This window comes from Pipistrellus hanaki (genome assembly GCF_964339955.1).
Source record: "Pipistrellus hanaki genome assembly, chromosome: 15".
In the NCBI taxonomy this organism is placed as follows: Eukaryota; Metazoa; Chordata; class Mammalia; order Chiroptera; family Vespertilionidae; genus Pipistrellus; species Pipistrellus hanaki.
The window spans coordinates 10781774-10796047 of NC_140517.1; the positions used below are offsets into that span (position 1 = coordinate 10781774).

A 14274-nucleotide genomic window follows, 5' to 3' on the forward strand; every position below is an offset into this window, starting at 1 on the left:
CTAGTTGTGTGGGTATAGGTTCTTGTGCCCAGGGTAGTTGGAGGTGAGGAAAGACCTAGTTGACCCTGTGTGCCTCGGTCCCTGCTGTTGCAACCAAACCAGGGCCCAGGAAGTGGGTGTCTCCTCAAAAGGTGATGTAAAGACCTTGACAAGGCTGAAGATACAATTTGGAGGGACAGATTGGAAGCAAAATGCCTACTTTCAGATTGAGATTTAACAGCATGTCTGCCAGCATCCCTCCTTGTGGGATCTAGCTATGAGAAAGGCCTGTGTGTGCATCCTCGGGGTTTCAAACCAAGTTGTGTGGTCAGAGTCCACGAGTCCCTGCCACTTCCACACACACACACCATCCCTCCTACTCTCAAAGGTTTGTCATCACATGGTTCCAGATCAGCTCCAAAGTAGGGGCATCTGAGTGAGTGGGCCTGGGGGCTGTGATAGGTTACTACGGGCCCCACTGGAAAGGGCCAGCGGCTACAGGCCGCTGGTGCGCACAGGCCGGCCCAGGCGATCCATGCAGTAGGTGCCACATGAGCCAGATGTCAGCGGCCGAGAGTCCATGCACTACAACCAGCTCCCGGTAAAAGCAGGGGTCAAAGGTGCGCAGGTGTGGCGCGGCAGAAGGTTGGGGTATGCCAAAGGTGCGGAAAGCAGGATGAGGCTCCGGTGTGAGCCGGAGGCGCTGCAGACACATCCCCAGGAAGACATCGTCTATGGGGAAGAGCTCCACCTGGGCACAGGCGCCGGCCAGGCGGCGCAGCGTGGCCCCCGAAAGCACGAAGCCGCCGCCGCCCGCGTAGGCCGGGTAGGCGGGCAGGCCGTACACGGCCTCCGGGATGTAGTACTTGCTGGTTCGCGCCCGGATGGGCCGCGCCTGCACGATCACATCGCCCACCAGCAGGTCCTGCGCGGGGTCCCGCGCCGCCAGGAACTCCAGCAGGTTCCCCACGTGCATGAACACGTCGGCGTCGCCCTTAAAAACGAAGCGCACGTTGGGGCAGTAGGCCGAGGCCCAGGCCAGGAAGTGGATCTCCTTGAGCGTCAAGTTGAAGAACGTGTCGTCGAAGGCCCAGAGCAGGATGTCCGTGTAGGTGCGGCTCTCCGCACGCAGCTGGGCGCGCCAGCGCGCTGGGGAGCCGGCCCCCTCGGCTCCGGCGGGGCCCGAGCCCGCGCCCTGGGGCACGCCCAGCAGGAACACGCGGCGCACCAGCGCCCCGCGCACGCGCCCCTCGGCCCCCCACGTCTGGCGCACGGCCTGTCGCCGCTCGAAGTCGGCCGCCACCGACTTGACGGCGATGAGCAGGTCGGGTCCCGCGCCCGGCGCGCCGTCGCCCCGGCACTTGTGCGGCTGGTTGATGAGCAGGGGGAAGCGGCGCTGGTCCTTGGCACGCAGGTATCCGCGAAAGTCAAAGGGCCCCGTGGGCGTGGGCGTGGGCAGCTCCGGCGTGTCCGCCTCGTAGGCCGGCAGGGCCGCGCCCGCGTGCGGCGCCTGGAACACCCGGAGCCGGGCGGGGGGCCCCCGCGCCGCCCGCCCCTGCGCCCGCGGCGCCCGGGTGGTGGGCGCTCGGCCCTCGCGCTGCGCGTAGAGCAGGAGGCTGAGGGCGGCGCCCAGGACCAGCGTGAGCAGCGCGTCCCCGCGTAGGCGCAGCCTCCGCCGCATGTCCGCGTGGCCGGCGCCCGCGCCCCCTGCGGAGAGACTGTCTGGGTTCTGGGCCCGCCCTCCCCGAGGGGAGGGGGCAGGCGGGAGGCCACCCGCCGAGCTTCCCCAACTACCGGCGGTTCCTCCCCCTCCTCTGGGCTCCGTTACTCCCTCATCTCCCCCCCACCTCCACCCCCAAAGGGCAAGGAGTCATACAAGCAGCCGGCTCCCACCCTCAGCTTCAGCCCTGGACGGTGCGCCAAGGCCGGGCCGGGAGAGACAGCCTCAGCCTCCCCCGCCCGCCTTCCCCGCGCTGAGGCCAAATCCCTTTCCCTCCTCTACTCACCACGTCGGTCCTTGTGATCCGCACACTCACACGCTTGGCCCTTGGGAGCGGCAGGGCCCCGGACGCGGGGCCTCCCGGGCTCAGCTCAGGGTCCCGAGGGCGGCCATGGGCCCGCCAGGGCCAGCTGCAGCGTTGGCAGGAGGGGGGCTGGGGCTGCTGCCACGTGACCCTCCAGCTGTGCGCGCGGACAGCGGGAGTGCAGCTCCACCCAGGCGACTCGGGGAGTGCCGTCTGGGAGTGGGGACTAGTCTCAGAGAGGGATCCTAGCAGGCAGCTCTGAGAATTCCCGGAGAGGTGGGTTCTGGTCTGGATACAAAATCCCCAAATCTGCTTTTCAGGGGGCGGGGGCAAGAAAAGGCAGCCTCTGGTCTTTTGGCATTCAGTCCAAGACTCTTTTTTTTTTTTAATATATTTTTTTTCTATTGATTTTGTACAGAGAGGAAGGGAGAGAGATCAGGGTTAGAAACATCGATGAGAGAGAGTCATCGACCAGCTGCCTCTTGCACACCCCCTACTGGGGATGTGCCCGCAATCAAGGTACATGCCCTTGACCTTATTCGAACCCGGGACCCTTCAGTCCCCAAGCCGACGCTCTATCCATTGAGCCAAACCGGTTTCGGCCAGTCCAAGACTCTTGTCTTCCCTTGCCTCTCTCCCCATCCATCCTGGGAACACATTGCCTCTGAAGAGACAGACTTAAGTGCTCACCTGTGAAATTAATTTATTAAAACCACAGGACAACCCTGTGTGTGTGTGTGTTTCACCCATTAATTTCACAGGTGAGCACTTAAGCCTGTCTCTTCAGAGGCAATTCTGAGTCCCCAGGTCCCTAATGCCCCAGGCCAGCATAACCTCCAGGTAGAAATAACCAAGCCTGGGCCTCTGTGGGCCAGGGTGGGGAGTTCCTGAAGTAGGCCAGTGAGCAAAGGGTTCGATCTGGGGCCCAGGTGGGCAGAGAGGTACTGTGGAGACTGAGGGCCCAGTACTTGCCTGGCTCTGCTGCCAGCTCCCTCTTCCTGGAACTCAGTCCCTGAGGAGCCTCGAGCAGAGTCCTCCCCACCCCAACCCACTCTGCTCCAGTCAGGACAGGCTATGGAAACCAGCACCAATACCCAGCACCATCCTCCTTCAATGGCTATGCCTGCTCCTGACAACTTACCACCACCGTCCTCCCTTCAAAAGCAAACCCTCCCTCCTGAGCCTCACTTTCCTGATCACAGACCTCTCAGGTGTCTGCTATTCTGTCTCTGTTCCCACCGCCTCACCTCCCGACCCCGCTGTGATCTGGCTTCAGGCTGTACCCACCCTGTCCTAGAAATGCCTCCCACCCAGGAGCCTTGTCCTTGACTGATCTGCAGCCTCCGGGTATTCACAGCAGGGGTATCCCCCTGACTTCCAACTCTAGTTTTTCTCCTTGCTCTTGGGGCCGCTCCTTTTCTGGTCAGTGGCCGTCAGGGCCCCCCCCTGGGCCCCCCCACCCACTCGGCTATGTCCATTGGTGCATCTTTAGCCTTGACCGTCTGCTGAACTCAAAACTAAAGCTGTCCTTAGACTCTCCCTGGATGTTCTACAGGAAAATCATGCCCAACTTGTTCCAAACAGAGCAAGCACTTCGCCTCCTCCAGGCCCGCCCGCATCTCAGCAGAAGCCTCACCTTTAATCCAACTGCAAAGCAGAAACTCTGGAGTCCTCTCTCACCTCACTCCTTCTCCACTGCCGCCAGGCCCGTTATCCTTTGTCCAAAACAACTCTGTGTCCGTCCCTTCCCTCCATCTCTGCTACTACTGTCCCAGCCTGGGCTTCTCTCTCTCTCTCCATCCTCACCAGCTATCCGGCCTCCATTCCTGAAATCCTTTAAAAGACTTCTCACTGACCTTGGGATAAAATCCAAACTGTAAAATATGGCATCCCAGACCCCATGCTACCTACCTCCCCCACTCACCAGCCCGTCTCTGCAAATCCACCCACCCCTACATCCAGCCACTCAAACTTTCTATTCAAACATCTTTCCTCCCCCAGGACATTGCCATTCTCTCACCCTTCCCGCCAATAACCCTCCTTTATTCACACTCATATCTCTCCCAGGAAGCCTAAGCTCTATCTGGGTTAGGCCCCTGCTCAGTGCTTATATTTTTCACATCAAGAAACAGATGCCCTGGCTGGGTAGCTCAATTGAATATAGAGTTTTGTCCCGATAATAAACCAAGGTTGCAGGCTCCATCCTTGGGGCACATACAAGAAGCAACCAATGAGTGCACAAATGGGTGGACCAACAAATGGATGTTTCTCTCTACCTTCCTCTCTTTCTCTCAAATCAGAAAGTTAAATATTAAAAGGAAAGAAGAGAAACAGGTAACAATTTATTACTGTTGCTTACTACTTGGGAGTCCCATACTGAGTGTGAACTGGGAGCAGGCAGGCTTCCTCTGTCTTGTTCACCAAAGTATTTGTAGCACCCAGGTCGATGCCTACACACAGCAGGTGCCTCATGAGTGATTGTGCAACGAGAGAAGAGTGAAGGGCCGGCCACAAGCCCCCTCCTCCCCTTGTGGGATAGGTGCGGTGAGGCACCCACACACTCTGTCCTTATCTGGGGCAGAATCCCCTATGGCACCCCAGCAGGCATGGCGGGTGCCTGCCTGACTCCCGAAGAAGGCAGTCCATTCTGCCCAGCAGCCCCACTCAGGAGGGTAGTTAAGTCCTGTGAATGGACAGGGCAGCCTTAGCAGCAAGAAGGGACCCTAGAGTCAGTCATCCGGGTGCTCCAAACCCTGGCTGGGCCACTGGCCGGCCGTCCTCCTGTGCCTGGTACCCAGCCTAGGCCAGGGTGCTGTCAGGGTTCGCCAGGCCCAGCAGGTCCTCCGCCAAGCTGGTGAGCTCGTTCTCCTCGAGCGCCTCCACCAGGCGCTGCAGCGTGGCGCGGCGGCCCTCGGCCTGCACGAAGCGCCGCAGGAGCTGGAAGGCCTGCTCGTACAGCCCCTCGCGCTCGTACTCGTAGGCCAGGGACTCGAGCACCGGGTCCCTCAGCGCGCGGCAGCCGCGCTGCAGGGAGCGCCCCACCTTGCGCCACTTGAGGCCCACCGAGCGCGCAAACGTCTGCTGGTCCTGCAGGTTTAGCGGCCGGTTCACTGCGGGGAGGGGAGGGGAGGAGTGGAAAGTGGGGTGAGCTGGGGGCGGGGGCACACCGATTCCCTTCCATCCCCGCCCTGCCATTTCCAGGTGCCCCTGTCTCTCTGCCTTTCCAAGCGCGCCTCACCTATGGGCTGGCCCTGGAACATAAAAGTCTGGCCAGAGGGTGGCGCTGGCGGTGGCTTCTCCGGCGGAGACGGGGCCAGGGACTGCGAAGGGGCTGGAGGTACCTCTGCGTTGCCACCCTCCTGGCCCCCTGAGCCAAAAGTCAAGTTCCGGAGCGCATCCTCCAGCTCCGCGAGTTCCTCGTCCCGCATCCGGTCAGGCTAGGGAGAGGAGTGCTGCGTCGGTGCGGGGGGGTCTTAGCCACGCATCCCTGCCCCACCTCTGGGCCCAGTCCCGCCGCCGCACCTTCTGGGCAAAGATGCAGCTCAAACAGCGCTCCTCGTCTGCCAGCAGGGCGTCCAGCCGTTCCGCGCCGGCGCGCAGCTCCAGTTCCAAAGGCACCGCGCACAGGGTGAGCGAGGCAGCCAGGCGGGCCTCCAGCGCGGCGCGCAGCGCCCCCTCGCGGTAGGCGCGGAGGAAGCGGCCGCAGGGCTGGCGCCCGCGGAAACGCAGCTGCACGATCAGCTGCGGATCGCTGCGGTGGATCTTGAGCATCTGCAACTCGTCAGGGCTCCCGCTCTCTGCGGAGGCGGGCAGTCAGGCGCCAGACGGTCCCCAACTGGACCGTTCTCCAAGCAGTCGGAGGAGGGGTGAAGCCCACGGTCAGAGCAACCTCCCTAGCCCCCAGGCCTAGGAGCAAGGGGTTACCCCAGAGCTCCCAGCCAGAAAACAAAATTGGGATACCAGCATGAAGGCCAGGACCTATTCCAGGGAGTGGGTTCCATCCTAGCCCCATCATTGGAGCCCCAAGTTAAGGTGGGCAAAAGGGATGTGCAGAGAGACTTGGCAGCACAGAGCGGGGCGAATGCCCTGGGCAGCCAAAACATCTGGGTAGGGGGCCGGCGGGGAAGGAGCGGGAGGTCTCAGGTCTTAGGCCTCCACCAAGTACGGCTCCTGCTGCCCCAGAGTGGGACCCCCCCCAACCAGGCTCAGTCTCCTGTCGCCTCTGCCCTGATATGGGAAAGGGGGTCCCCCCTGGAAGGTAGTTACTGGGAAGGGGTTCGGGGCAAGGAGTGCTGCAGTGAGAGAGGAAAAGAGGAGAGAGATGTGTGCGATTAGCAGAAAGCGGTGATCCGGCCGGTTTGGAGGACGTTAGTGCACACATAAGTAGATCATACACAGACACGAAGATTAGCTATCTGCACCCAAGGGCGCGTATGGGTAACAAAGAAGACAGCCTAAGCAACCAGACCAGTCCCTGCCATCAAATCTTTTCCCTGCTTGAGGTTAGGCACACGCCCACAGAGTTGAACGGATTGGGAGGGTGTTAGCCCCTGGCCCCGCCCACCACAAGCCTCCCCTTTTCCACCAAGTGACCCAACCACGCACCTGCCAGTGCAGCCCGCAGAGCCCTGTACACCGCCACCTTCTGCTGGGGATGAGCGTAAGCGTCTGACAGGACCACCTTGTCCTGCGAGGACTCCACAAACAGGTATGCGCTGCCCACCCACTCCTCCAGCCCATTGGGCCCAGCCGCCATCTCGCCTCCTGGAGATGCAGACGGGCATCCGGATCACCCCCAAACCCAGCACTGGAGGCGACCCATCCCGTCCCACACGGCCCTGCTGTCCCCATCTAGCTGGCATACTTGCTCACCATCTCACAGGAAGCCCCTGGGTGTCTGGCTCCACGGAGTCCAGCCCAGCTCAGCCCCAACTTTGCAGGGAGGACTGCCCCTCCCTCCACTGCCTTCTCAGAAGACGAGCCCGGGGTCACAGTAGCGAGAGGGGAAAGGCAGAGAAGTTATGCCTTTTCCTCAGACCAAGTGTCTCTCTTACCAAAGCTGACCGGAGACGTCTTCATCCTGGAGGTACCCAGGCCAACGGGATCCATGTCCTGGTATGCCCTCAGCTTAACCTTGAGCTCCCAGGATCCCTTAGGTCAGTGGTCGGCAAACTCATTAGTCAAAAGAGCCAAATATCAACAGTACAACGATTGAAATTTGAGAGCCGAAACCGACTTCGGCACATGGGCCACGAAGTTTCGATCGTACTGTACTTAGGTGCCCGCACGTGGTATTTTGTGGAAGAGCCACACACAAGGGGCCAAAGAGCCGCATGTGGCTCGAGAGCTGCGATTTGCCGACCACTGCCTTAGGTCCTGAGGCTTAGGACCACAGCCCCCTCTCCCACCACAGCAGTGTTCTCACCTGCATTCCTAACTGCACATTCTGACTTCAAGTCAAAGGATACCATAGTTTGTGCCTGCCCAGATTCCTTTCCCCCATCCTGATGGACTTTTGGGGGGCCTTCTCGCTTCCCTTTAATTCACGTGCCTGTTGGGAGGGCTAACCCCACTCCCTAACTCCCGGTGTGGGCATGTGAAACGGGTCAGGCCAACCTGGTATTCCATTCACCTTTCTAAAATGATGAGTTCTGCCAAAGCCGGTTTGGCTCAGTGGTAGAGCGTCGGTCTGCGGACTGAAAGGTCCCGGGTTCGATTCCGGTCAAGGGCATGTACATTGGTTGCGGGCACATCCCCAGAAGGGGGTGTGCAAGAGGCAGTTGATCGATGGCTCTCTCTCATCGATGTTTCTAACTCTCTATCTCTCTCCCTTCCCCTCTGTAAAAAATCAATAAAGTATATTTAAAAAATAAATAAATAAACATTGCAATGCCTCCCATCCCTTTAAAAAAAAAAAAAAATGATGAGTTCCGAGTTGGGCAGATTTCAAGACAGATCAAGCAACCTTGGCTGGACCGAGAGGAAAGAGGCACTAGTTTCTCTTCCCGTGGGGCTGAGCTGGAAGGAAGGGGAGGTCTCCCTCTCTTGGCACTGCTTGGGAAGAGCCAGAATGAGAATGAAACCGACAAAGGAAACAGAGCCCGGAGAGGAGGAGGTGCGTGCCCAGCTGCACACCATGCCCCCGGCTCCTGGCTCTAGCTGCACCCGGACTTCTCCGATATGTGAGCTAGTCATTCCTTTTAGTTCTCGGAGCTGGGCTCTTGTCCTCATGCCACTGAAATTGTTCTATTACAGATTCCTTCCCTGCTCAGAGAGAGCCAGGGCCCATGGTTCTGGTATATCCTCCATCTACTGACAAAATCCTAGCCCTAGACCAGGGGCAGAATTCCCAGCCAGGGAGCCACCCTGCGCTGACCTTCAGTTCAGTGGCCTCCTAGTTACAGTGCCACCAGGCCTGCTCCTTCCTCCCCGCCTCACCGGAGGCAACATCCCACCCTCATCCTATAAACACGGGCTCAGACCCCACCTCCTGCCCCATCAGCCTTGGCTCCCTGGTCCCGGGCATTTACGGATGGTGGGCTGGGTGCTGAGCCACAGGGAGCAGCTGCACTGACTCACTGCTCTGTTCGCATCCAGATGGGGTGGTCTCGGCTGGCATCTGTGTACGGAGGGACGGGAGCCTCGGGGGAGGGATACCAGAAGGGGCCGGGACCAGAGGTGTGGATGTTGTTGGGGAGGCCGTTTCAGGTCTGCCCCAGACCTTACCCGGAGAGCCAAAGCCTGGGCAGTCCCTGGGCAGAGGCCCCGCAGCATCCCCCAGGCCTGGCGATGGGCCTGTCCTGGGTCTGAGCACAGGGAAATGGCTTCTGGACTCCCCACCCCGCACCAACAGCCTTTTGGTAGAAAACATATCAATACTTGTGTGTTTGCCCAAAACAATGCTCTATGGGAATGGAGGAGATTTTTTTTGGGGGGGGGAGGGAGTTCATTTGTTATTGTATTTAGCAATATTCTACTTCATGCAAAATACATGTCCTTTGTAATAAAAAAGCGAAATTAATTGGTTTTCCTTAAAAAAAAAAAGAAAAAAGCCGGGACCGGTTTGGCTCAGTGGATAGAGCGTCGGCCTGTGGACTGAAAGTTCCCGGGTTCGATTCCGGGCAAGGGCATGTGCCTTGGTTGTGGGCACATCCCCGGTGGGGGGTGTGCAAGAGGCAGCTGCTCGATGATTCTCTCTCATCGATGTTTCTAACTCTCTATCCCTCTCTCTTCCTCTCTGTAAAAAATCAATAAATATATTTTTTTTAAAAAAAACCACAAAACGGGACAAGTGAGGCCAGGTAGGGAGACAAGAGGGGAGCCCTGGGGCAGAGACCCAGGCGAGGAGAAGAGTGTAAAAACCTTCCCTGGAAACGCCTGCTCTTCCATCTTTTCTTAGTCCCTGACTTGAAGGTGCAGACCCCACGGATGGATGTGGCCCCGCCCCACGTGGAGGAGGGGCGGTAGGGACAAGCCGGAGTCCGCCCAGCAGGCTTTCCGGGGGAGGAGGAGGAGGACTGGAAACCTGGAGGAGCGGGGGCTCCATCCCTCACCAGGGCTGGACCAATGGGGAAGTCAGACAGGCCTGCGGGGGCCCTGGCTCCTGGTCCCTGGGGAACTCTTCCCGCGCCTCCTTCCACGGAAGCCCCTCCTCGGGAAGCCCCAGCCCCACCCGCCCGGAGCCGGCCTCTCTTTGGGCCGGGCCAGGATGGGCCCCGGAAACGCTGAGCTGGGCTGAGACGGAGAGACACGTGGGTACCGACTGACTCAAGAAAAGACACCCCTACAACCAGGGGCCATCGCCCCGTTCACACACCCTAACAGGGAGGGAGGGGAAGGGCAGGGGGGACAGCCCCCTTGGCCCGGTGAGGGGCATCAGCCTGCGGGCGTGAACCCTAGAGGCCTGGAAGCCTGCGACTCCTAACATGCAGGCTGCAGGCGCGCCCCCTATTCGGCTGCCCCGCTTCGGAGCCCTGCAGGGGAACCCCCAAACCTCCCTCTACCCTCCCCCCCCCACGTTGGGATTTCTCACGCACGACTGGTGGGCACGGGGGCAAGAGATCTCTGCTCACAGATTCTACACCAGCTCCGCCTTCTCACCTGCGGCCTCTCAGAAGCCCCTAGCTGGGCCAGGGGACCTGGGGGCCCAAGGTCCGTACCCTTTTTCCTGCCTCCCAAAAATCGGCCCCATGGGCCACGCTACCGCCTGGCCCGCCGGGGCAGCCGCGGATGACACCCTCACCGCCTCCGCGGTCCTGAGCCAGGACCCCCTCTGCGGCCGCCAGCACCGCGAAGCCGACCCTCTGCACCCACCCACCGTCTGCACCCACCTGGCCCCCGGGCCCGGCCCGGACTCCCGCGCCAGCTCCGCCGGGTCCGCGCCGCTTCCGGGTGTGCGCCTGGCGCAGGGGCGGCGCCCAGCCCGAGCCGCCCCGTCCGCCCCGTCCGCCCGGCGGCCCGCCCCCCGGCTCTCCGCGGCCCCTGCTCGCCCCGCAGCGCCCTCCGCCGCGAGCCCCCAGCCTTCGGCCCGACCTGCCGGGTCCCCGAGCAGGTAAGACCCCGGCGTCCGCGGTGAGACGGCAGGAAAAGGGGTCACGGCAGGGGTCACGGAACTGCTTCCTTCAGTGCCCGCGGCGGCGAGGGGCTCCGGGGACTCAGGGCTCTAACGGGACCACCCGGCTCCGGGGCGAGGAGCTTCCCCGCTGCCTCGGGCGGGAAACAGACCGATCAGATCAGCCAAGGGGCGTCCCCCGGGGACCAGAATTTTCCGGTGCTTTCTGGGGGGCCGAGCTCGGTGATCGGTGATCTCTGATCTCTGCTGCTCCCTGACACCCAGACACGGGGTGCCGGTGGGTCCCAGGTTGAAGCCTGATGGAGGAGGGTATCTGAGCTTCCAAGGACGCACGCGCAAATTCCAGCAGGAAGCGTTCGTCTGGAAAATACGGGGAATCGAAAACTGGCAAGCGGTGTGAAGCGTGGTGTAGGAAACCCTTCAGGCACCTTAATATAAAACTGGCAGCTTTAAAAGAGGATGCACACTTTGCAACAACGCCTTCCCTCCGGGGGAAGGCCAGCTGAGTCTGGGAGGCTGGGCCGCTCTGGGATCAAGGTAGGAACTTGAACCCAGAGCCCCAAGCTTTTCTCCCGCTAGTTTCTCATTGGACGCTCCCAGGACGGCTGCCCCGGGAGCGGAGGAAGGGCGAGGGCATTCCCCTCTCTGGCGGATCCAGCGGTGCCCCACCCTCTCCTCCGCTTCCTGATTGGCTATGGTCCCTGTCAATCATAAGTCTTCTCTAATGCTCCCGCCCTATTAACCCTATTGTCACTCTCTAGGGACCAGCGAGGCTAGTAGGGAGGCGTTTGTCTACTGGGGGCCTGTGGAGTCCACCGGCGCTTGTTGAAATTCAGATTCCTGGACCCTATTCTTTCGGAGAGTCTGATGTAGTAGACGGGGCCGCCGATTCTGTATGGGGAACAAATGTCGGAGTGGTTCTGGGCCCCTCGCAGTCTGAGAAGCCCTCATTTCAGTGGCCCTGCAGGTAGGGCTTGGGCCCAGTCCTTGCCTAGGCCTGAGGGTCCAAGCTGGGAAGGAAGCAGTTCCGTGACCCCCGAAGGCCGGTCTGGGCAGCTCTGAGTGTTATGTATAGGGAGGCAGGGGGAGGGGAGAGGGGCTCTCTGAGCTGGATGGGGAGGACCAGGCTGTTCAGAGTCAGGGCCTATACAGTCGCCTTCCGACTTCTCTAGGGAAAGACTCTAGTAACTGGGAGGAAGATCAGACAGCGTGGTCTATGACCAGGGCACTTGAACTTCACCAACCTGGCGCGTAGGTCGTGCTTGCTTTCCTTTTAATACTGTATAAAATGGGGGTTTTTCTTCCCCAATAAGTGATAACATAGTTTAAAGGATAATCAGATGTTCTCTCTTTAACCTTCTAAAATGAGCAAATAAATCAGAAACCCTTCAGCATCCAGGGCCGACTTCCTGAGGGTGAGACCTGTTTTGAAGGAGCACTGCATTTTCATGTTGCACCGGGCTCCACAGATTGTGTATTAGCTCCTGGGCCACAGGGATTTCCACACACAGGCTCTGGTGTTCCCCTCCACACTGTGGCTTTCCGGGGGCCCAGGGACATCCTTCTCTCTCCACGCCAGAGCTGCTGGGAGCCCCCACCTCAACTCAGCAATGGCTGAGCCTGGAGAGCAACTGCCGGAGGAGGTGCTGGCGCTCATCTTCCGCCACCTGCCCCTGCGGGACCGCGCCGCCGCCGCCAGGGTCTGCAGAGCCTGGGCTGCTGCTGCCGCCTGCAGCGCTGTGTGGCATGACACGGACATCAGGTGAGCCCGTTCCTCCCCTCCTTCCTCCTACCACCTGCCCGTCTTCTCCCTCTCTCCGTGGAGTCTCGGGGTTGGGGAGAGTCAGGGACTCCCTGTATTAAAAAGAATAATAGTGACTAACGTTTATTGACTGCCCAGAATGTGCCATTGTTATAAGTGCCTTACATATGTTAATTAGTAGATAACAGTATTATGTCCATTGCACAGGTAGAAAATTGAGGCCGAAAGAGTTCAACACTTCCTGCAAGTCACTCCGCTAGGGTGTAGCAGAAGCGGAATGTGAACGTGGCTATGCGTGTCTCCTTAGAGACCACTGAGAAAAGCCAGTTCCTAAAACCCTGGCTCTCCTGGCCAGTTTCCACTCCTGTCAGATGCATCTGAAGGCTTCTAAAGGGATAGGGTGGGAGTTCCCAGGGAGGTCTGTGGGTAGGGAGCAGAAGGGGAAGGCAGTTGGAACCAGGCTGAGGGATGGGTAGAGGCTTCCTTTCTGCCCTCGGGGGACACAGCCTGTGCTTTTTCCCCACCACTCTAACCCCAAGTTGCTGCTGTGCGCAAGAAGGCATGCTGCCACCGTTTCTGTCAACCTGCCTGGACCACATTCGCCATCTGCGGCTGGAATTTGAGCCGTCGAAGGAGCCGAGCCGCCGGGTGGCCACGGAGCTGCTGACCGCGCTGGCGGGCCGGACCCCAGGACTCCGAGGCCTGCGCCTGGAGTGCCGCGGGGAGAAGCCGCTCTTCGACGCGGGCCGCGACGTCCTGGACGCCGTGAGCGCCATCTGCCGGGCCGCTCGCGAACTGCGCCACCTCGACCTGCGGCGCCTGCCCTTCACTCTGGACGACGCGCTGGTGCTGCGGGCGGCGCGCGGCTGCCCCGAGCTCCGCAGCCTTTTCCTGAACAACGGGACGCTGGTGGGCAGCGTGGGGCCGGGCTCCGTGCTCGAGCTGCTGGAGGCCTGCCCGCGCCTGTGCACCCTCGGCCTGCACCTCGCCAGCCTGTCCCACCCCGCCCTCGAGGTGCTGGCGGCGCCGGGCCGCGCGCCTTTCGCTCTCCTGGCGCTGCGGTGCGCCTGCCCCGAGGACGCACGGGCCCCCGCTCTGCCCAATGAAGCCTGGGCCGCGTTGCGCCGCCGCCACCCCGGGCTGGTGGTGGAGGTGGAACTGGAGCCCGCCATGCCCGTGGAGAGCGTGACGCGCGTCCTGCAGCCCGCCGTGCCGGTGGCCGCGCTGCGCCTCTGCCTCTCCGGGGACAGCGCGGGCCCGGTGCGCTTCGCCGCGCTGCACTACGCCGCCACCCTGCGCGTGCTCGAGGTGCGCGCCGCCGCTTCGGCCGAGCTGGACTCGGCGCTGGAGCTGCTGGCGGGGCGCTGCGCGGGCCTGCGCGAGACGCACTGCTTTTGCGTGGTGCGGCCCTCCGTGCGGCACGCCTTCCTCGCGCACTGTCCGCGCCTGCGCAGCTACACGCTCAAACTAACGCGGGAGCCCCATCCCTGGCGGCCCACGCGTGTGTTGTGATCGGGGCAAGCCCTCTTCCGCCCCTACCCCTAGCAGGCGTGCGGCCTCTCAGATGCCAGGTGGTGGATTTGCCCAGGAGAGCGCCAGCTGCTAACCTGCTCCCTTCAGGACTCTGTTGCCACTTGTGCCTCTCGAGGATTTGGGGGGAGGAGAGGGGTGCTCTGCGTCCACTCCATGACCTCAACATCTGCGGATGGCCCCGCGATGTGCCCGGGGGTACTGGGATCACCCCCCTCCAACCTCCCTCCTCTGAGCATGCTGCTCTAGCTCCGCACCCCCCTCTCCTCACCCCGTCCCCACGCCCCGGTGGGGTGGGAGGGGCGGGCACAAGGCCAGGCCGAGCCTCGGGGTAAGTGTGAAATAAACCAAGCCTAGAGAACTTCTGCGTCCCGAGGAAGACCTGGTCTGCTCTGAAGGGGGAGGGC

The 14274-nt window shown here is 61.1% G+C and overlaps 3 protein-coding genes across 5 annotated transcripts; 1 reads left to right on the forward strand and 2 right to left on the reverse strand.

Annotated features, from left to right (window-relative positions):
* Positions 1–369: 369 nt before the first annotated feature.
* Positions 370–2729, reverse strand: B3GNT9 (UDP-GlcNAc:betaGal beta-1,3-N-acetylglucosaminyltransferase 9). Its single transcript, XM_084861127.1, has 3 exons — positions 2618–2729; positions 1986–2375; positions 370–1686 (listed from the first exon to the last, which is right to left on the reverse strand). Exon 3 carries the CDS (start codon positions 1658–1660, stop codon positions 446–448), a length of 1215 nt encoding a protein of 404 aa, XP_084717253.1. The 5' UTR covers positions 1661–1686; positions 1986–2375; positions 2618–2729; the 3' UTR covers positions 370–445.
* A 1585-nt stretch (positions 2730–4314) lies between these two features.
* TRADD (TNFRSF1A associated via death domain) lies at positions 4315–10403 on the reverse strand. Of its 3 annotated transcripts, none has more exons than XM_084861141.1 (6): positions 10330–10388; positions 7636–7833; positions 6609–6767; positions 5526–5800; positions 5242–5440; positions 4315–5113 (listed from the first exon to the last, which is right to left on the reverse strand). In XM_084861141.1, exons 3-6 carry the CDS (start codon positions 6757–6759, stop codon positions 4803–4805), a joined length of 936 nt encoding a protein of 311 aa, XP_084717267.1. In that variant the 5' UTR covers positions 6760–6767; positions 7636–7833; positions 10330–10388; the 3' UTR covers positions 4315–4802. The 3 variants fall into 3 exon arrangements, with proteins under 3 accessions (XP_084717267.1, XP_084717268.1, XP_084717266.1); XM_084861142.1 differs by having other exon boundaries at positions 7636–7699; positions 10334–10349; XM_084861140.1 differs by lacking the exon at positions 7636–7833 and having other exon boundaries at positions 10334–10403.
* A 25-nt stretch (positions 10404–10428) lies between these two features.
* FBXL8 (F-box and leucine rich repeat protein 8) lies at positions 10429–14222 on the forward strand. Its single transcript, XM_084861133.1, has 3 exons — positions 10429–10554; positions 12155–12337; positions 12877–14222. The coding sequence occupies exons 2-3, from the start codon at positions 12186–12188 to the stop codon at positions 13847–13849; spliced, it is 1125 nt and encodes a 374-aa protein (XP_084717259.1). The 5' UTR covers positions 10429–10554; positions 12155–12185; the 3' UTR covers positions 13850–14222.
* The last annotated feature ends 52 nt before the right edge of the window (positions 14223–14274 follow it).